The 22,577-nt window shown below is 42.0% G+C and overlaps 1 protein-coding gene across 1 annotated transcript in view; it reads right to left on the reverse strand.

Moving 5' to 3' along the window:
* The window catches only part of snap91a (synaptosome associated protein 91a), a 68,483-nt gene that overhangs the window by 27,889 nt on the left and 18,017 nt on the right, over nucleotides 1-22,577 (reverse strand). Inside the window, exons 2-8 of the mRNA XM_085290853.1 lie at nucleotides 7,367-7,509; nucleotides 4,884-4,959; nucleotides 2,613-2,715; nucleotides 1,961-2,054; nucleotides 1,435-1,546; nucleotides 1,099-1,205; nucleotides 964-1,005 (exon numbers count right to left, since the gene is read on the reverse strand). Of these exons, the coding sequence (XP_085146979.1) occupies nucleotides 964-1,005; nucleotides 1,099-1,205; nucleotides 1,435-1,546; nucleotides 1,961-2,054; nucleotides 2,613-2,715; nucleotides 4,884-4,959; nucleotides 7,367-7,509 (677 nt within the window). The remainder of the gene's footprint in view (nucleotides 1-963; nucleotides 1,006-1,098; nucleotides 1,206-1,434; nucleotides 1,547-1,960; nucleotides 2,055-2,612; nucleotides 2,716-4,883; nucleotides 4,960-7,366; nucleotides 7,510-22,577) is intronic.

Here is a 22,577-nt window from a genome sequence, read left to right on the forward strand (position 1 = left end):
CACAGCTAACTTCTTTTAACTCTTATGTGAGCTGATATATTTCACAGCCATCCAACCTGTATCTCCAGAAAAAGGTGTTCTGTTTCAGTTCAAATGTTTTTTTGCAACTTGCTCAGCAATGACCTAACAAGCTTCAGACAGCACTACAGCACACTTTTCATGCAAGGCTGCCATGTCTGAAAGGAACAACCTTAGCCACAGAGTTTCCACAGCAGAACAGAGCTTTAATAACTGCAACTGATTCAGGAAACAGCTGGAAAATTAGGTTTCTCATCCTGGGGATTGCTTATTATAAATAAATCAGGAATCAGATTAGGAAAAATTAATCATGTGACCCTATAGCTGTCATGGAAACTGCAGCACATTCTGAGGATAACAATCTGCTGTTTTATACAGTTGTTGAACGAAAGCTAGCTATGCTAAAATCAGCCACCTGATCAGCAGCATTGCTCAGCATGTCCTAGGTTTCATCCAGCTGGCTAGTCACATCATCCCACTTTGTCAGAGCGCCTGGTGTATGTCTGCTGGGTCTGCACTCACTGTGCAGTGTGCTTCAATTCAGTGCACTCAACGAGAGTTTAAATGACTACTTTCCCTAACCTGCTTGCTCCCAAAGCTAGCTCTGTGCACTGCTAACTACTCACACTCTCAGCCTGAATGATCGATCTGCATCTCTGAAAGTAAAAAGAGAAGGGGAGCCACGGGGACCGTCAATCAACAAATGAACACAGCTTATTGGTTGTGTGGCGGTTGTGTGGTTCCTGTTTGTGAATTTCTGATCGTTGTCAAGTGGGAGCAGTTGTGGTGGACACAGCAGAAAAAACAAATAGTAGCTTTAGACATTCATATTACATGCAATATGGTTAGAAAGACCACACCACTGTTAGTTAGTCTGTTAGCTTGTAGTCTAAAAGAATATTATATCTCCCAAAATGGCCCAAAACCCAAATTTGACAGTCTTACCTTAGTAAGCTCAGGTATGTCATTTTTGTCTATTCCCACTTCCTTTAAAAGAAAACAACAAGAGGTAAGACAACAACTGCCAGAATGTACTTCAGCTCCCAGCCAATCAGTGACACCTGCTGCTCAGAAGGTTACCTCAGCAATTTTGAAGAATTCGGAAACTCGAGTCATTCTTGTCAGGAACCGCTTGTAGATCTCAAGCCCATCTTTACACTGGCTTCTCTTCATTTGAAAAAATTTTTCTAGAAAGAAAAGAGGTTGAAATGTGACACCCTATCCCCCTGAATTTCACCCAAAGCTTTTCCTATTACTCTGCGGTATACATATCCAACCGTTTCCACAGACAAAAAGTATTTGCCACCCGTTTTTTCTTTCAGGAGTAGTGTTAGAAATGAAATCCATCTGCTCACCCATCAAGACAGTGGTGTAAATACCGACTCATAAAGGTAAAGTTCAGGGGTGACTCTTTACCTAACAGGTTGATGATGCCGTCATTATAGCAGGCATATAACTTGATCAGATCTTTGAAGAGCAGGAGAAAGCAGGCATTTATCACTCCATTGTTGAGATCCTTTGGATGCACCTGAGGGGACAAATATAGCTGAAGTCAAAATCTTCGTAAAATGTTTCCTATGATCAGCGTCTTCATTTAACATAGTCAAATTAGTATGTATACTTGAGAAAAGTTTAATATCCTTCTTCAAAATGGTCTGGCAAGTTACCCAGCACACAGTCAGGTTTACTCGTTCCGTACGAGTGGATGTACCTCCACGTTCAGTTTTGTAGCGGTCATGTTGTCATCTTGTAGGTCTTTACCCTTCTAATGTTAGACGTAAAGCTAAACTATGACTCCAAACAATGTGGCCTGATATCATGTATCACTTCTTCATAGATGCTGCTACAGTACACAGTTTTGTTACAGCTGTTCAGTATCTCTAGGGCAATGTCAGGATGCCTTGCAGTGTGACATTGTCGCCTATTAGCGAGTGTCACTCACATCAAATTCCAGCAGTGCGTCGATCTGGCTCTGCAGAGTAGGCATTCCTTTCAGCAGCTTCTCTACTGACATGGTCCTCATCACACCCTCAGCTCTGAGACAGAAAGAAATGGAAATTGTGAGGTTTAAGCAGCAGCTCTGTAAAACAGAGCCTGGGGAAAAAGCTACTATGAACAAACCCCACTCCCTTGATTATTGGGGAAGACATGGTCTACTAACCACTGAAATGAATCCAGCCTCTGAACCTGTCACACACAAGTATCCGCCACTGTGTCTCATCTGTATTTTGTCTTTATTCTGAAGTCTATTTCTCAGTGCCAGTTTATCTAGCTAGAGGGACCTTGTGACTGCCAGCTAAATAGAGCAGTCCCATCCATAAGCATGAGTGTTACCCCTCTCTGTATTCATCTCTACATGCCAGTAAAGCAATGCACGTGGTTCAGTGCCAGGCTGGAGGTGATGGAGCCAATCCTACTCATAAACATGACCTTTGTGGCTTTGGGATATGTGCTATTCTGACTGATATGGACACCGACTTGCATAAAGTGTATATTTCTGATCTTGGGTAGGAAAAGCATGTTAAAAGATGAAAAATCAATAACAGAGCTGAATTAATCATGCAGCAAGGCCATTTGAGAAATAGATACTGCACCCTTTCTTGACACGGCCAAAGTCAAAAGACATCTGTCTGTAGGAGAAGGCCTTCTCGTTGAGATAGCGGCTGTAGCGTCTGATAAATGTGGACATGTCGAGGCCTGAGGACAAAATACGCATAAGCATCCACATGCACAGCTCCCAGTGCAAGAAAGACATTAGCAAAGTGTTGAAAGGTTGTATATATCAAAAATGACACCAAAGTCAGACTAGCTTTTTCCACACACTTCCAGTTATGCTAGAATCAGCTAAATGCCTGTCGCTTCAATCTTCATTCAACCTACATGTCTGTATGCAAATTATAAAAGTGAAGCTAAGAGATTTTAGCTTAGGCTAGCATAATGGCTGTAAACAGCGAGGGAAAGTTAGCATGACTGTAAAATTGAGCAATTACAACATTATTTAACATATATATGTGTTTCAAACACATATATATGTGTTATATGTGTTTCAAAAAGAAGGACAACTGATCTCTTAAGGGGCTTATGATTCCAAATCTACTCATAATAGGGCGGAGGTATCTTGTTAAAACTAATGACAGGTGGTAGGCCTCACATAGGCTTCTATGGAAAATACTTAAATAAAAGCTTCTGACTGTGGCCTGGTTAGCCAAGTCACAGATTTAATGTTTAATAAAGATGATCCAGGGAAAGTTAAGTCTGCCCTTGGCCTATAAATAATGCTTATTTCAATATACAGAGTTAAACAAGTCTTAAAATTAGCTCTAACATTAAAAGGGCATTTAAGATCTAAGTGGGGCATACCTAGCTCCATAACCCCAGCACTTAAATATTTCAAGGAGCAGGGTGTGTGCTGGAGAAGCTGTGGGCCTATATTGTGTAAATCATGACATGGAAAAACTTTTTGGTTTGAAATTGTTCTGTTTTGTTTCACTTTGCGTTTTTTTTTAATCAGTTCATTTACTTTTCCATTTCCTCTTAATGTGATTTGCAGTTGAATATTTGTATTTTTTTATGGTTTTATAGAAATTGGATGCATGTAAGTTTTTATCTCTTATGTAATTATATTTCGTCTCTAATAACAAACAAAATGATACAAAATGTGTACAAATGACCAGTTTTAGTTTTACAAAGCTTGTGCCGTTAGTTATGCTACGCTAAACTTAGCACTTAGCTTTAGCTTTATATAGAGTTATCGCAATCTAAAGCTAAACTTTGTATTTGTACTACAAAGAATATGAGCTAGTGTCAGCAGCTGATGAGCTGTACTCTGTTAAGGACTAAAAGTATGAAAGCTAGTCTCATTTTGATTACAAGTAACTCCCTCCCGATTCTGCCCCCTCTCCCCTCTCTCCTCCACGGTCTCACTGAACTCTGTCACACACACACACACACACTCTGACTCACTCACTGGCCTGCACCAGTTACCAGTCACTTTGTGGAGCATTGGACTGCCATTACCTCATAAGACTTTGTTGTTATACTATCTCTAACCGTATATTACTAGATCTCCATTTGCACTATTTGCCTATTTGCACTACTCTGCCTGGTTTACACCCAATGTCATTTACCCATTATATTGTATATTGTATAGCTTTCTTGTTATATGTAAAATTGTATTGTATTTATTTAAATTTTTACTTTTTAATTATTTTACCTGCATTTTTTAATCACTCTTATATTTAAATGTTCATTTGCTATTTTATCTAGGGATTGAGAGTAACGTAGTTTCTATTCTCTGTATGTCCTGTACATGTGGCAGAATTGACAATAAAGTTGACTTTGACTTTGACTTTGAAGTAAAGACAGCCAACCAAAAGAGTAGTACAGAGCTTCTGACTTAACCTTCCTAAACCACTTTTAAAGGGATAAATTTAATGGGGATTTTGTCAGTGTAGAATCACCATAACAGTGCTTACCTCAGTAAACCCAGATTACATAATCCTCCTATTAAACTAATTTAGATTTTAAATAGTCTTAAAAATGGCTTTCCACATTATGTAGTTCAACTAGCAGGCAAAAAGCTCATAAGAACAGCTTTTGGACCTACAATTCATCACAAAAAGACAGAAATAACGTGACTGGAACAAAATTGACTGAAAGGAACGGGGGTTACTGGAAGTGTTGCTGCTGCTTGCTTTTAAAATTCAAGTTTGTTCTGCTTTTGTATCTTCAAACATCCTAAACTGAGCTAATAGAGATGCAGAAATGGGTTGAATCAATTAGTGGTGGGATCCAGGATTACTTAAAGTTAGGGAACATGGGCAGGTGTGTCAGAAACTGGACAGAGGGAAGGGAACGCCACGCACCATGGGAGCCAGTTCTGTCCAGGAAGTTGCTGAGGTTGAACAAGGTGTTTCTAGATGCCAGGAACTGGAGGAATCTCTGCAGGAAAATATGCACACACAAGGTTAGCGAATCATCCTAAGAGACTTCAGTAATGAACACATGGCATATTCACTGTTAATTCTATAGCTGATTATCATTTTTAAACAGATGGTTGAATCTCTAAGGAGCTGTTCGGTACAGATGCAGTAAGGCCCTCTGAGAATAGACATAAAAGGTGTGACTCTATACTTTTTTGATTTTCTTGAACAGAAAATCAGCATTGAAGGAGCAGTGCTGCAGCTTTATGAGTGGGAGGGTGTGAATATCAAGGAGAGGGCTGGGAAATAAAGTTTCATGTAATAAAGAGAAATCTGCTCAGAAAGGCTTTCTAAGGCTTTCTAAAATGCTGTAAATGTGCAAAAAAAGCAATATTTTACCCAACAAATAATCTAGTCCTCAAGTAAACAAAGATTTTTGGTTTGGTTTGGGTTTTGGGGTTTTTGGGGGGCTTTTCCGTGCCTGAAACAATAATTTAAAGAAGTTTGAATCCTTTGGATGAAAATAACAAAGTAAGCTGTATCTGCTCTTGGATCTCCCTCTTTTTTATGTGCTTCCATGGAAAGTCAAAGGAGGCATCAATGACTGCAGATAAGGCATCAATCAAATCAAAGAAACCATGAAAGGAGAAGCTGGGTTGAAGTGGGTTGTAAAGCAGCTTGCAGATGGCCAGCAATTGTGGCCTGAAAGAGCTTATTACTGTATATCTGTTAAAGCTCAAACAAAATGAAAATAACTGAAAATGTGAAGTTAACCAAGTCTAGAAAAAAAAGATATTTAGATTTATTTATTTCTTATTTTATGTTTTTGTTTTTTTAACCTGGTTATTCAGAACAACTAGTTTCCATAAGGCAAACTTTACGATTAAATCATACAGAAGTCTTGTGCCCACATTCACATCCACATCCGGCAGATTAGAGTAAAAACATGGGGAAAAATTCCCCTCGTGACATTATGTACACACTGAGATCCATTATTAAAAGATGCATGTGCAGTGCCACAGCATCCCATTGTGGCCCATGATAAAGCAATTACACTTGTCCTTTCCTCTGACATCTGCTGTGGGGACTGCAAGGGTCAATGCTGTTATCTTCCAGTTGCTAAATCTCATCTGCTTCCTGTCAGCTCATGCCGGGAAATGCAATCCCCTACCTCATAATAATAAATAGGAAACGTTAGGGCAGAGAAAGTAATGGCTTATTCCCCAATTAGCCACAGTGTGTTTGCTTTTCTGAAGAATATTTGTGTATCAGTATTTCTCTCTCTGCTTTGTGTCATCTGCTGTTTATTTCTACGAGTTCCCCATCAGAGCCTTCGGCTTTCTTCATGTATCAGGACAACATTTGGGTCAGGGGGTCAGGGCCAGGCCAGTCCCTCGGCTAAAGCACAACTGCCATTGAATGAATGGGATTATGAATGGGTTTTGCTGTTTCTCTTTCTTTATGGTTGGGAGTGGGGACATCCACGGCCATAGGTGAAGAAATGCTGGTGCTCTCACTGATAGTTACATTTCCAACAAACAAATAAAAATTAAGCACAAAACAAAATACAGCAATGATTTTTGGCGTCAGACATACACAAACTCATGGTGGTGTAAATAAATGTATTAAGTCCAAAGAGCAGGTAGAAGTCTAACACCTATCAAGCTCTACCGCCTCATATAAATACGAAGAAAAGCACAAACTAAACTTTATGCAGGCTGTCGATATTGACAGAGATATGTACACATGACAATAATAATGGACAATAGTGGTATCTGGATGACTCGACAGCACAAAAAAGCCAAACACTATATTTACCGAGCCAATTCATCCTCATATTCACAGAGCTTTTCGTCTGTCTGAACATATACGGTGCCAAACAGATTTTCATTGCCTCTGTGCAGTTTTTTTTCACAATGTTACTCCCTTGACTGTAACTTTCATCTGTGTTAAACCTGTAAAATCCCATTTTTTCTTTCAGTTCCCCTTAAAGAGATTTGAACTTCCATTTATTTTGGCCACTTGAGGCCTATAGACACCTTATAGAGCTGACAGAAAGTACTGCATGCACTGTGCATCTTTTTCTCTGGAGTGGATCAATATTTAGATTCACACCTAAAGTTTAAAACTATTCACACACACAAAAAATGAAAATATCAGTTCACTAGGCTGGCAGAACTAAGAAAACTACTGATTCATCTTTTCTGGTTACATTTTCACAGGGAAAAACATAACTGCTGCAGATTTTACCTGTTGTTATGTCTTTATATTGCTGGATGAACTGAGATCAAAACCAAACCTACATAAACAAGGCTATTCCTGAACAACTACAGGCCTCTGTTGTGTCTGCGGGGGGGCTAAACCCACATTAATGGCCACAAAAAGACTCAAAGTGGAAACTAAGTTTGCGTGTATTGTGATCTCACCTCATTGCCATGCACCATAAGGTGGTGTGTGGTGATCAGGGCTTTGAAAACCACCACCCAGCTGGCATTGCCAGCCCTCTCTATCAGCGTGTCGGCCATCTGGGGGACGTTCACGTTGGTTTCTTGGGTGGCCTGGATCAGGCCTGAGAAGCACAAGGGAAAGATGGAACAAGAGGTCAGTTCATGGATACTAGCAAGGGACAAAAGCAGCACAGGTACAGACTGTGCTGAAAGCCTTTTCATTTTAGGAGGTAATGGCAACTCAAACTGCTACACTGAAAGAAGGGAGATGGGCGAGAAGTGACGAATAAGAGTGCACTTGAATAAATACAATGACACTGCATCTGGCTGCTGCTACATTTCACAGTCACACTCTCACAGTTGTCACTTAAACTGACTGAACAGTTTCGCATGCAAAGCACTCCCTCAAATTTAAAAACACCTTCAAATGGAAAGAGATTTTATACAACCTTTTTTCAAATGGTCTTGTTCTCAGAATCATATTAAGGAGCTGCCACTTTTATAAACTAAACTGCCTTGGCCACACAACACATTGTCATCATTGAATACCATCTTTTAGGGCTATAATTAGATATTGATCTCTGTGAACTCTTATTTTGCCAATCGAGTGTCCATTTTTAGTCTGCAGCAGGCTCATCTGTGCAAGCAAGAAGAGCTTATCTGTGTGAGCAGAGCTGCGTTGGGAAGCTGCTGATTTCCATCATATTGAAATGTACTTAGATGAGCTCTTCACATTATGCCACTAGAGCATGGTGTGAGTCACACTGGCTGCTGCTTTGTTTCGTTTCTGCAACCAGTCATTAACACCAGCAGGCAGAGCGTGGAGAGGAAGGCAGTGGAATATTCCACAGCAGAAAGACACAGAGAAGAAAATGAAGCAAGAACTGCACTTTCAATCAGACGTGTGGACCTATGGAGGGCAGTCAGTGCACCACCAGGAAGGAAAAAAAGTTTTTAGAGTTGTTAAGTAGCTGAGCGATATTAAATCATAAATTACCGATATCAATAATCCATGTTAATAATTAAATACATTTCAAATTCAAATTCAAATTTTATTTGTCACGTACACAGTCATACACAGTACGATATGTAGTGAAATGCTTGGACAACTGCTCGTGACCTAAAGAAAACAAAAAAGGAAAGGCTATGAATAAGATAGGAAATAAATATGAAAAATTAAAAAGGGTAAATTTAACTAGGAAGGAATAAAATATAAATTAAGGTTAAAAATGAAATAACTGTACAACACAAATTAGAATGAAGGGTAAATTTAACTGGGAAGAATAAGATAAAATATATAAATTAAAGTTGAAAATAAAATAACTGTACAACAAAATACACAATATAGAACTATATAAGAATGTATGAAGAAATCTAAATATAAATAAATATATACACAATAACAGCAGCTGTACAAGTATTAACCGGAAATGGAGAATATAGTGACCAGTGTTGTGCAAAAACAAAGTCCAGAAAGTCCAGTGTGTGTGTAAGAACTGTATGTGTGGGTCAGTACTGTGTGGTGGTGTGATTGAGAGACCGTATCGCCTGCGGGAAGAAGCTCCTCCTCAGTCTCTCTGTGTTGGTCTTCAGGGAGCGGAATCGCTTTCCTGACCTCAACAGAGAGAACAGTCTGTTGTTGGGATGGCTGAGGTCCTTCACGATCTTCCTGGCCTTGGTCCAGCACCGCCTGCTGTAGATTGAGTGCAGGTCAGGGAGCTCGGAGCGGATGGTGCGCTCAGCTGACCGCACAACCCTCTGTAGAGCTCGTCTGTCCTGCATGGTGCTGTTCCCGAACCAGGTTAAGATGTTTCCCGCCAGGATGCTCTCTATGGTGCACGAGTAAAAGTTCCTGAGCACCTTGGAGGGCAGTTGGAAGTCTCTCAAGCGTCTGAGGTGGTAGAGACGCTGACGGGCCTTTTTCACCACGGTGTTGATGTGACAGGACCATGACAGGTCCTGCGTGATGTGAACTCCGAGGTATTTGAAGCTGTCCACTCTCTCCACTGGGCACCCGTTGATGACGGGGGTCTGGTAGTTCCTCTCCTGCTTAGTGCTGAAGTCCACTATCAGCTCCTTTGTCTTACTGACGTTTAGAAGGAGGTTGTTCCTCTGGCACCAGTTCTCCAGATTCCTAATCTCCTTCAGGTAGGCCGTCTCGTTGTTATCAGAGATCAGGCCCACCACGACGGTGTCGTCAGCAAACTTGATGATGGTGGTGGAGCTGGTAGTGGCCACACAGTCATATGTGTACAAAGAGTACAGCAGGGGGCTCAGAACACACCCCTGGGGGGCTCCAGTGCTGAGAGTGGTGGAGGCTGAGACATGTCCGCCCATCCTTACTGCCTGTGGTCTGCCAGTTAGGAAGAACTTTATAACAAACTGAACTACAAAACAACTGAACTGGAAGGGGAAAAGGAAAAACTGCAAAACCAATGCTCAGAGATGCAGAGTAAGGTCAATGACATGCTGAGAAAAAACACAGAACTCGAGGAACTTTCAGACAACTTGAAGTGCAAAAACACTGAGATGCAGGTGCTAAAGCAACAACTAGAGAAAACAAACAAAGACCTGCAGTGTACACTTCAAGAAATCGAGAGGAGCAGTCAGCAGTTGGAAGACACGCACAAGAAATTACAACAGAGTTATACAGAGCTGCACAAGGGAAAGCTAACGCAGGAGGCAACATCTAGAGAAATGAAAGAAAGGCTTGAAGACAAACAAGCCAAATTAGAAGAAGTGGAGAAAACATGCAAGAGACTTGAGCAGGAGAATGCAGAGACAATCGATCAGCTGCGAACCCTCATCCTAGACAAAAAAGTGCTCGTGCAAAAGCTCATGGAAAAGAAGAAAAAACGCTTCCGCTTCTTCTGGAGGAAGAACACTCCTGCTTTTTCTTCTTTTTCTACTTTTTCTACTGCTGATGTCACCTCGTCTTCCTCCACCTCTGTTCCATCTTAATTTTCACCTCTCCTCTCCCTTTCTCTCCCTTTCTCTCCTGACACCTCTCCCTCCCCTGTCTCCCTTTAACTCCTAACACCTGTCCCATCTCCCCCCCCCCCCCCCTCTCTTTTCACCCTCACCCCCCAACCAGTCCCGACAGTTGACTGCCCCCTCTAGAGCCTGGTTCTGTCATAGGTTTCTTCCTTTATAGGGAGTTTTTCCTATCCACTGTCACACCTAGTGCTTGCTCAGAGGGGATTGTTAGGGTTTTCTCTCCTCTATCTCTTTCCTTCTTTCTATCCCTTTCCTTTACCTTCTTCTTTACAAACCCCCCCCCCCCCCCCTTTCTATTTCCCAAATTAATAATAAACACAATTGGCAAAATTTTAAAAAGTCAGATCAATGTCTTCATTCAAGAATGAATTGTCTTTGTCACGGGGTCATGTGTATTTTGTGTTTTCCTCGGGCTGGTGATCCTTGCAGTCGTTGAGCCCAGGAGTCCAGATTTTTAGTGTTTTAATCGCATTTAGTGTTACATTTTAGATCACAACAATAGGATATCCACAATTTAGGATTCAGGCATTTGTTTTTTTCAATATTGTAATCATTCTATGATTGAGTAGATGATACTTTCTTTAAAGACAGAACACATTTGGGTTCAACTTAAATAAAATGTGTGGTATCCTTGGTCTCAGCTAGGTGAGGACCTGCGTAGCAGTAGACATTATAAGAGAGATACTCTTCCCTGTACAACTTTATTTTTGGACAAAGTCTGCAAACCTTTACATGTTTTCTCTTTATCAGACTCTCCATAAATGCAGTCTTTATGTCTACTTAATAGAAAATTAATTGAAAGAATCTTTCAAAAAGCTTCCCAATAAGTGCTTCCAATATGGCTCCTGAATAACAGGTCCTGCTTCTAGAAAGACTGTAGTATCTATTTGACTTTAAGCTGCTGATGTTCTTGAGTCATTTAACAGATTCCACCTATCTACTAGCCTCTGGCCCAGTGTTGGTCAAGTTACTTGAAAAAAGTAATCAGTAACTAATTACTGATTACTTCCCCCAAAAAGTTACTTTACTGATTACTTATTTTCAAAAGTAATTAATTACTTAGTTACTTTTTTAAAAACACGATTTACAACCTGAAGAGGTGATAAAGCGATAGATCTTTCAGCCCAATTCTACTTTTTCTGCATAATCCATCATATAAAATGTAATCAAATGGAAAAGTCTCTTTTTTTTTAAACTTGTTTTATCAGTTTTAATCTTTTAACTTTATGCATCAAGCAAAAATTTAATTATATCCAACATTCTCTGACTGGAAGAAATTAGTTTAACATTTAAACCTATTTTCTGCACATTCCAGCACATAAAATAAAATATTTTTTGTGTTTACACTCAGTCTTTCAAATAGATGCAAGTAAAACACAGCAGAAAACAAATAAAGTCAAAGACTAGCGGTCCTGTTGCTCTATTTTCACCTGTAAAGCAGGAGTGGGGTAGGCAGATGTAACCCAGTGTTAAAAACGGGATTAAAAGTATAAATATTCATACTCTCACGATGGGAATAAATATTGATAAAAACAAAATTAATTATAATAAATACTGATAAAAGGCATGTAAACATAAGTTTAATATGTACATATGTATATGTGGTATATAGATGGTGTGGGGGCAGGACTTAGTCCTTTAGAGTGTGTTTGTCAGATCCACTGAGCAACCAATCATTGGCCGGTCTGACCCTCCCCCCAGTCTGTGCGCTGCTGAGACACCTGTGCGTGCCTTCGTGTGCCAGTAAGATACGCCAGAGACACAGACGGTGAAGGATCAGTTTACCCGTGCGGCAAAGAAGCTAGCTGGATAGAGAAAGTCCTTTTTTTGGCAAGAATAATAAGAGTGATACTGTATTCCAGAGGCCGTGAGCCAACGTGAGCACTGTGAAGCCCCGTGTAGCATTTGTTGCTTCGCATGGTCAGGTTTTTTCCTTTGCTTATTTGGATTGGATTGGTTTTGAGGACCTGAGAAGAATCGAGGATCCCTTTTCCAGTACTGGATGGTGAGCCCAGCCCAAAGAGCCGGATGAACTGGTAGATTGTAACCCGACTGGTTACAAACACACTGAATGACTACTGAACATTGAAAGACTGAAATTGACTTTAAAAAAGACACAAAAGACAATATATCCTTAGGTCGACCATTTGTGGGGTTTATTTTATTTTGTTTTCAAGAAGCGCGCTCTACTTTTGTTAAATGTGCACAACTTTAATAATTGCTGATAAATGCAATTGTGTTTTCTACACCTACTGTGTACAAGTCCTCTGTTGTCATACACCCTTGGCTCCTACGAATCTAGAACCTGTCTGATCTGGTCCATATTTCCCTTCTGTCCGCGTACTGCGGTTAAAGGTAACTATACTGCCCGCACTACATGCAAAGAAGGCAAGAAGTAGCACTAACAGGTCTAGTATTGCACCACCAGTGTTACATAAGTAAAAGTGGCGAGCCAGCCAGGAGCCTAGAGTGTTGTGTGACAACATTGGAATCCTCTTTGACCTTTGATCAAATGCTCACATACTGTGAAAATGGATTTTGTCGAGAAGTATGCCGTTAAAGTACCAAATGCCATTATTGTTAGCGGTGTTACAGATAGAGAGAAAGACAAAGAGGTATTTGAGTTTCTGGAGCAACATGGTACTATTCGTAGAGTACTCGCTGTCGATGATGACTCTTCTGCATTCCACAAAAGCCAGATTTTAGAGTTCGAGTCCGGTGCAGCCGTTGAAATATTAGCACCTAAGCTGCCTTACCTCTTACAGTCCACTGACAATCCAGATGTCAGTTACCGCATTCGAGCCTTAACTGACGTCTATACTAAGACCGTAGGGGGCAGTGTTACTGAGGCTTACATTAGCAACCTGAAGGGTTTAGCCAAGTTAAGTGGGAAGGATTTCGAAGAAGTGTTGCGGGAGGCCCTATCCACAATAGGGAACACCATTGAAGCTGCTGAGACAGCTGAGAGAAACCCTGAAAATGATGCTGCTGATCAGACTTGCCCTGTGGTAGGATCCACACAACTTGGAGCCTCACCTTCAGTCTTAACTGAACTGCCTCACCCTCCTGAACCCATTCAGGGCACATTCCAACGCCCCATGAGACCAAACTTGACACCTCAAATGTTGAGTCCAACTGACCTCAACCCACCAGAGGTTCAGAATGTAGTAGTCGAGCATGTTGTCAAGAGTGTTGAAAAGACATCACATGCTCACTCTACATTAAGACTCAGAGCTTTCTCTGGCAAGATGCCCAGACCTTACAGCGAAGCTGACTATGAAACATGGCGTTCTCATGTTGACTTGTTGATGGAAGATGCTTCTTTGTCCGAGTTGGGAAAAACTCGTAAGATTCTTGAAAGTCTCCTTGCTCCCGCTTCTGATGTCATCCGCCCTCTTGGGCCAGAAGCCACTCCTGCAGACTATCTTAAACTTCTGGATTCAGCTTTTGGCACCGTCGAAGATGGTGAGGAACTGTTTGTACGCTTCATGAACACCCTCCAAGATCATGGTGAAAAGCCCTCTGCTTATCTGCTTCGTTTGCAGGTGGCAGTCAATCACACCGTGCGCAGAGGTGGGCTTGAACCACATGAAGTAAATAAGCAGCTTCTTAAACAGTTTTACAGAGGCTGCTGGGATGATAACTTGCTAACGGAGTTGCAATTGGAGCTAAAGCATAAGGAGCCGCCCACTTATGCAGAGCTATTGCTTCTCCTGCGTACTGCAGAAAACCGACAAGAAGTTAAAAACACGCGAATGAAGAAACACTTTAGCGCCACGAAACCAAAAGCAGTGTCTCATGAACAGACGGTCACTGAAACAAATGCAGATGTTCGCCAAGCACAGTCAGATAGTCTAGAAGAGCTGAAAAAACAAGTTGCCGATCTAAAAAGCCAATTAGCTGCCGTTGTGAAGCCAAAGAAACAAGCAACACTGAAGACAGTTCGAACAAGGAAACCTGAAAATAAAAAACCTGACCATGCCAAACCTGAAGACTCACCTCCACCCAGCCGCCGCAGTACTAGGCCCAAGCCCTGGTATTGCTTCCGCTGTGGGGAAGATGGACATATAGTAGCCACTTGTGAGTCAGAGCCCAATCCTGCCCTTGTAGTTGCAAAACGAAAGGAATTAAGAGTGAGAAGGCAGATATGGGACAGGCAGAATGACCAGCTTTCTTTAAACTAAATTCTGCCTCCGTTGCGGGACAAATGGAGGCTGATGCTTTGTTAACCCGTCCCACCCAGGTTAAACAAAAAGCTTCACCTAAAAAGCGTGCCAGCCTAAAGTCACACACAAGATCAGATTCCTTCGACTTTCCTAAAGGTCTAATTGGTACGAAGAGTACTGCACAAGTGAAAGTTAATGGTCACACAGTGAGTTGTTTGCTAGATACTGGTTCCCAGGTGACTACAGTCCCCGAGTCCTACTATCGTCAGCATTTGTCCTCTCATGAGATTAAGCCATTGTTTGAACTTTTAGAAGTTGAGGGTGCCAACGGTCAGTCTGTGCCTTACTTAGGCTACATTGAACTGCATGTCACTTTCCCAAAGGACTTCCTTGGCATTGAAGCTGAAGTGCCGACACTTGCCTTAGTTGTCCCCGATGTGCGCACAGCTTCTCAGTCCTTAGTGCTAATTGGGACAAACACATTAGATGTACTTTATGAGCTGTACTCTAACACATGCCATGAACTGCAGCTGAACCTGCCATATGGCTATAGGGCAGTTCTAAAAGTTCTTGAGTCACGACACAAACAGTCCAAAGACAGTAGTCTTGGTTTAGTGACGATGCACAACAAAGAGCCACAGTTGATTCCAGCAGGCCAAACTGTTGTTCTAGATGGTGCTGTAGCTGTGTCAGCCGGTAACGGTGAAAAGTCTGTCTTGTTAGAGTATCCACGAATGTCAGCCTTACCTGGTGACATCCTTGTGAAACCTTGTCTCATAGACCTACCTTTTACCAGTTATACTCACCAATGAATCCGAACATGATGTGACAATCCCTCTAAATTGTGTCATCGGAGAAGTCAGTGCATATCAAAGAGTTCTATCTCACGAACACTCAGTGAGAACTCCAAGATCCCGAACTGAGCAGAAGTCAAATGTAACTTATAACTTTGACTCTTCCCCTATTAGCGCTGAATGGAAGGAGCGCATAACCGAAAAACTAAGCCAAATGCCCGAAGTGTTTGCACAGAATGATCTTGACTTTGGAAAGACGGATCAAGTGAAACACACAATCAGATTGTCAGATGAAACACCGTTCAAGCATAGAGCGCGTCCCATACATCCGAACGACCTGGAGGCAGTCCGTAAGCACCTCAAAGAACTGCAAGAAGCTGGCGTGATCAGGGAATCTACCTCCCCTTTCTCTTCACCCATTGTAGTCGTGCGGAAGAAAAATGGTGAAGTCCGCCTCTGTATCGACTACAGAAAGCTTAACGCGCAGACTATAAAGGATGCTTACGCTCTCCCCAATTTGGAGGAAACGTTTTCCACCTTGATCGGGTCGCAATGGTTCTCTGTCCTGGATTTAAAATCTGGATACTACCAAATTGAGATGGAGGAGCTGGACAAACCAAAGACGGCGTTCGTATGTCCCATCGGCTTTTGGGAATTTAATAGAATGCCCCAAGGCATTACAAACGCCCCCAGCACATTCCAGCGGCTCATGGAGAAATGTATGGGCGACATGAACCTGCGCGAAGTGATCGTGTTTCTCGATGACATCATTGTATTCTCCAAGACACTTGAAGAACATGAGGCTCGCTTAATGAAAGTTCTTGATCGCCTGAAAGAATATGGGCTCAAACTCTCACCCGAAAAATGCAAATTTTTCCAAACTTCTGTCAGATATCTTGGGCATATTGTGTCCAGCAAGGGAGTGGAGACTGACCCTGAAAAGGTGGAAGCCTTAAGTACCTGGCCTGTGCCCCGTGATCTTAAACAGCTCCGCTCATTCTTAGGCTTTTCAGGGTACTACAGGCGGTTCATTAAGAACTTTTCGAGTATCGTTAAGCCCCTCACTGACTTAACATCAGGCTACCCTCCTTTGCGCAAAAGCACAAAGCCTAAAGCTAAGTCTGTCCAGTACCATGACCCCAAGACACCTTTCGGCGAGCGATGGACTCCCTCTTGTGATTTTGCTTTCAAAACCATCATTGAAAAGCTCAGTACTGCGCCTGTATTGGGTTTTGCTGACCCTAAACTGCCATATACGCTCCATACGGACGCCAGCACTACAGGGCTTGGCGCCGCGCTCTATCAAGAGCAGAATGGCCAGACTAGGGTGATAGCTTATGCAAGCCGTGGGTTGTCTAGGAGTGAATCTCGTTATCCCGCCCATAAGTTAGAGTTCTTAGCTTTGAAGTGGGCAGTAACGGAAAAGTTTGCAGATTACTTATATGGAAATCAGTTTACTGTCGTAACAGACAATAATCCTCTGACGTACATATTAACTACTGCTAAGATGGATGCCATGAGTTACAGATGGCTAGCTGCCCTGTCAACGTTTAGCTTTAAGCTCCAGTACAGAGCAGGCAAGCTTAACTCAGATGCAGATGGCCTTTCTAGACGGCCACATGGCGAGTTGCTTAACGACGCAGTGTCCCAAAAAGAGCTCGACTGCATACAGCAGTTCACACAGACTCACCTGTCCCTACCTGACAGCAGTTTAAGTCCTGAAGTAGTGTCTGCTATTTGTGAGAAACACCTTGTATGCAGCTCTCAAAATGACACCATCCCTTTGGTTCACTCGCTAGCCATTTCTGCAGCTGCCATTCCAGGTGACTTTGTCAATGAAAATGACTGTGGTGGTCTTCCTGTTATACCCCATATGTCCCTTGAACAGATCACAAACGAACAAAGAACAGACCCTTGTCTGAGGGAAGTTATTGCACAAATTGAAACTGGAGAAAAGGTCCCACCAACTGTGCGAGCTGAACTTCCTGACATCAACCTTCTACTCCGAGAGCTCAATCGATTGGAGATGCACAATAACATCCTGTATCGAACTCGCCAAGATGGAGGAGATGTTACCTACCAGCTTGTCTTACCTGAACAGCTCCGTGACTCAGTCTTCCAAAGCCTCCACTGTGACATGGGCCACTTAGGCACTGAACGTACCTTAGATCTTGCCCGAACAAGGTTCTATTGGCCTCGCATGGCAGCATATATAGAACATAAGATCAAAACATGCAACCGCTGTGTAAGACGTAAAACTCCTCCAGAAAAAGCAGCTCCACTTGTGAATATCAAATCCACCAGACCCCTCGAATTAGTCTGCATGGACTTCCTGTCCATTGAGCCTGATCGAAGTAATGTAAAGGATGTGCTTGTATTAACCGATCATTTCACGAAATATTCATTAGCCATCCCTACCAGCAATCAGAAAGCTCAGACCGTTGCAAAAGCCCTTTGGGACAACTTCATAGTCCACTACGGGATACCCGAACGATTGCATAGCGATCAAGGTCCCGACTTTGAGTCCCACATTATCCAAGAGCTTTGCAAGATCATGGGCATTCGCAAAATCCGGACAACACCCTATCACCCCAGAGGAAACCCGGTAGAACGTTTCAATAGAACGTTACTAAGTATGCTAGGTACTCTTGAGGAAAAGGACAAAACTCAGTGGCACAACTATGTCAAACCACTCGTTCATGCGTACAATTGTACGAAAAATGATACAACCGGTTTTGCCCCATATGAGTTAATGTTTGGCCGTCAGCCAAGATTGCCAGTCGATCTAGCATTTGGGCTGCCCTTTAACAACAAAAGTTTCAAGTCGCATTCTCAGTACATAACAAAACTAAAGGCAACTCTACAAGAGACCTACAAACTAGCAACAGACCATGCTAACAAAATGGCAGAAAGAAACAAAACAAGATTTGATATGCGAGTGAAACCCTCAAAACTAGAGCCAGGTGACAGAGTTTTGGTGCGTGCAGTCCGTCTCAGAGGCAAGCACAAGCTAGCTGACAAGTGGGAGACTGATATTCACGTTGTGGTGAACCAAGCAGGTGACTTGCCCGTCTACAGTATAAAACCCCTAACAAAAGAGGGCCCAGTCCGCACAGTCCACCGCGATCTCTTGCTCCCTTGTGGTTTTCTTGCCCCTGTTGAAGAGAAACCTGTCCAACCAACTCATGTACGCAAACCAAAAACAAGGCAATCACCTAAACAACATGAGGAATGTGATCATTCAGAACTGGAAGATGAGGATATCTGTTGGTTCAGAGAGGAACCTCTTCAAGAGCCCATAAAGGTCACTCGAGTCTATGAGATTCCCCAGCCAAAGACACACCCTAATGATCACGATCATACTGAAACTCATTTGCCTGGAGGAGACAACTTACATGAACATGACAACTTGATTGGAGCTGACAATTTAACCGGATGTGACAACTTACCTGAATGTGGAAATCCACTTGGATATGGAAGCCTAGAGGAGAGTGAAACCATGGTGGAACACTCAACCACTGACAATGAAAGCGAGAGTGATGCCAACTTACCCGATGGATCTACCTGTGATGGGCCAGTGGAAGAAGACAACTCAAATGATAATCAAGCAAACTCAAGTCAGTCAAATACTGAGAGTGAAGCCACAGCGACTGTAAGGCGCTCAGAGAGAACAAGAACCCAACCAGAACGACTGCAATATAGTCGGTTGGGAAATCCTCTCGTTTCCATTGCCCAGTCCCTGTTTCAAGGTCTAAGCCTGGCTTTTACCAGTGCCTTGACAGAACAAGATTCTGTGGTCATCCCCATGAAGGCTGGTTCCCCTGTCATTACCGTTTAGCTATCCCATGCAAAGGGACTTGCATGATTCTAAGAGGGGATAGTGTAACCCAGTGTTAAAAACGGGATTAAAAGTATAAATATTCATACTCTCACGATGGGAATAAATATTGATAAAAACAAAATTAATTATAATAAATACTGATAAAAGGCATGTAAACATAAGTTTAATATGTACATATGTATATGTGGTATATAGATGGTGTGGGGGCAGGACTTAGTCCTTTAGAGTGTGTTTGTCAGATCCACTGAGCAACCAATCATTGGCCGGTCTGACCCTCCCCCCAGTCTGTGCGCTGCTGAGACACCTGTGCGTGCCTTCGTGTGCCAGTAAGATACACCAGAGACACAGACGGTGAAGGATCAGTTTACCCGTGCGGCAAAGAAGCTAGCTGGATAGAGAAAGTCCTTTTTTCGGCAAGAATAATAAGAGTGATACTGTATTCCAGAGGCCGTGAGCCAACGTGAGCACTGTGAAGCCCCGTGTAGCATTTGTTGCTTCGCATGGTCAGGTTTTTTCCTTTGCTTATTTGGATTGGATTGGTTTTGAGGACCTGAGAAGAATCGAGGATCCCTTTTCCAGTACTGGATGGCGAGCCCAGCCCAAAGAGCCGGATGAACTGGTAGATTGTAACCCGACTGGTTACAAACACACTGAATGACTACTGAACATTGAAAGACTGAAATTGACTTTAAAAAAGACACAAAAGACAATATATCCTTAGGTCGACCATTTGTGGGGTTTATTTTATTTTGTTTTCAAGAAGCGCGCTCTACTTTTGTTAAATGTGCACAACTTTAATAATTGCTGATAAATGCAATTGTGTTTTCTACACCTACTGTGTACAAGTCCTCTGTTGTCATACACCCTTGGCTCCTACGAATCTAGAACCTGTCTGATCTGGTCCATATTTCCCTTCTGTCCGCGTACTGCGGTTAAAGGTAACTATACTGCCCGCACTACATGCAAAGAAGGCAAGAAGTAGCACTAACAGGTCTAGTATTGCACCACCAGTGTTACACAGAGGTTTACCCTGGTGCAGGTGTGCCGCGCGGTCAGTGGAAGAATCCGCGAGTTTCTCTGTGAGTTTCCCATTACGTCGTTGTGCACTCGGTGCTTGCTTGGAAGTTTAGGGGTTTTTTTCGCTGTAAAAAGAAGTTTTCTTCCCACGCATAATGGACACTAATGTTTTTGTCACTTTTTATGGAATCAAACTCAAAGTAAGGTCAGTACTTCCACGCTTTAAACGCTGCACGCTCATACTCTCTCCCGTACTCAATATATTATCCATTGTTGATCTGCACACAGCTGTTGTCACGAACGTCGCACTCGCTTACGTCACTGTCATGAGACATTCTTCTTAACAAAACTCTTATATTTTAATTAATTAAAGCAACTTTAAAGGTCATTTTAATTTCTTAAACACATTTTCAATCAAATAACGTTAGCTAACTCCTACATTTTCCACTTGAATATTAAATGTTTGTTGCTCAAAAATAAAGCTGATAAAGAGGACAAAGCACGAAAAGCTTCGAATATCCACCCAAAAATAAGACCAGTGTTTAGCTGTGTTTCCTCCCTCCTGTTTATCAGCATTTTAGAGATAACGGAAAAGCCTCTGTGCAGGAAATCTATTCACTGGCAGACAGGAGAGGCATACCTTCAGCGAAAGCGTGAGGAACGAGATAACTAGATGTGTGCTCAAAGTGATGGACAGAAAGGCAGAGAAAAGATGACCGCTGTCATTTTAATAGCCTTGATACAGCAGAGCAAGCCAGACACCAAATATTTCCGTTGAGTCTTGTCGATTCATTAACAGTGTCATATCTATGTCTGCACACTTAATGGCAGCACACTGGGGGGAAAGCTGAGAGGTGTCCATTCAATTTTCCTCTTTGGCTTATTATTGACTAAATGCCACTGCATCTGCACCTGGTACATCGTACAGTAGGAACAATCTGCAACCAGTATTGGGAACTTGTAAGTTTTACTTTAAAAATAAGACTGAATGTTTCAAAAAGTTATATAGAAGATTGTTTTGTTAACTTTTGTATTGCTAGTATAATAGTATAAAATGTTTTTGTTTCCATATCTATTATTTTTTTTAATCAACAGAAAACTGAAGTGGACACCAACATCTAGAGTCATGTAAATGCTCAATGGAGTGCCCAAACTGCCTTTCCTTGAATGGTCACATGGTTGATTTATAGAGAATAGTCTGAAAAAGAGAAAATATCCAAAGAACAGCAGTTCTCTGGGAGAAAAAGTCTTAATGCTGCTAGAGGTCACAGCAGAATGATCAGACTTCTTCAAGATGAAAGGAAGACAACAGTAACTCGACTAATCCCTCGTCAATACCAAGGTATGCAGAAGAGCATCTCTGAATGGACACAATGTTGTGCCTTGAAGCAGATGAGCCGCAGCAGCAGAAGACCAAACTGAGTGCCACACCTGTCAGCTAAGAGCATGAAACTGAGGCTGCAGTTTTCACAAATGGACAATGGAAGACTGAAAAATGTTGCCTGGTATGATGAGTCTCAATTTCTGCTGTGGCATTTGAATGGTAGGGTCAGAGTTAGGCATAAAGAACATGAAAGCATGGATCAATCCAGCTTGTATCAAGGGTTTAGACTCCTAGTGGTGGTATAATAATGTGGGGGACATTGTTTTGGCACACTTTAAGCCCCCTAATACCACCTGAGCATCATTTGAAATCAGTGATGTGGACGTGACGGTACACAGATTAGCATCATAGATGAGCTGCCAACAGATCTGCAGCAACTATGTCATGCTTTCAGGTTGTGGACCAAAATCTCAAAGGAATGTTTCCTGCACCTTGCTGAATGTTTGTCAGAAAGCCTTATGGCATTTTGGAAGACAGTACGAGGTCCAGCTTGATACTAGCATACTCATGGTGTTTGAGGGATTTCATTTTTTAAGGAATGTGCCACTGACAGGTTAGAAAGAAAAAATGGTAAGGCAAATGCCAACAACAACAAAAAACAATTTAGCGACATTAAATAGTTCCAAACTGCAGAGGTTTTTTGGTATAGACAAGAATCTTCTGGATTTAGACTTTGTCTTTGTTCATGGAGACTCTGGCTTTACTCAGCATCCTTGACATGATGTTTGGAGACATCGTGTAAGTCTGCTTTGAGCAAAAGTAAAATTTTCATTGACATTCCAGCGAGAACCACAAGCGGTGTAGACAAACGTATCTCTGCACCTTCTCTCGATAAAATTATTTATTTATGGACTGCTGTTAATTTTTCCTCATCCCATGAATAAATCAAAACCTGTATTCATCGGTATGAGTAGGTGGGAGAGAAAATGAATGAATAATGATGTAAAAATTGCGTTCAAGGGCGTTTTGTCTTTGACAGTCGTGTTACAAG

The sequence above is a fragment of the Mchenga conophoros genome, linkage group LG11 (genome assembly GCF_057382185.1).
Source record: "Mchenga conophoros isolate Kocher_MC1m ecotype Shallow Benthic linkage group LG11, M_conophoros_male_GT1.1, whole genome shotgun sequence".
Taxonomy (NCBI): Eukaryota; Metazoa; Chordata; class Actinopteri; order Cichliformes; family Cichlidae; genus Mchenga; species Mchenga conophoros.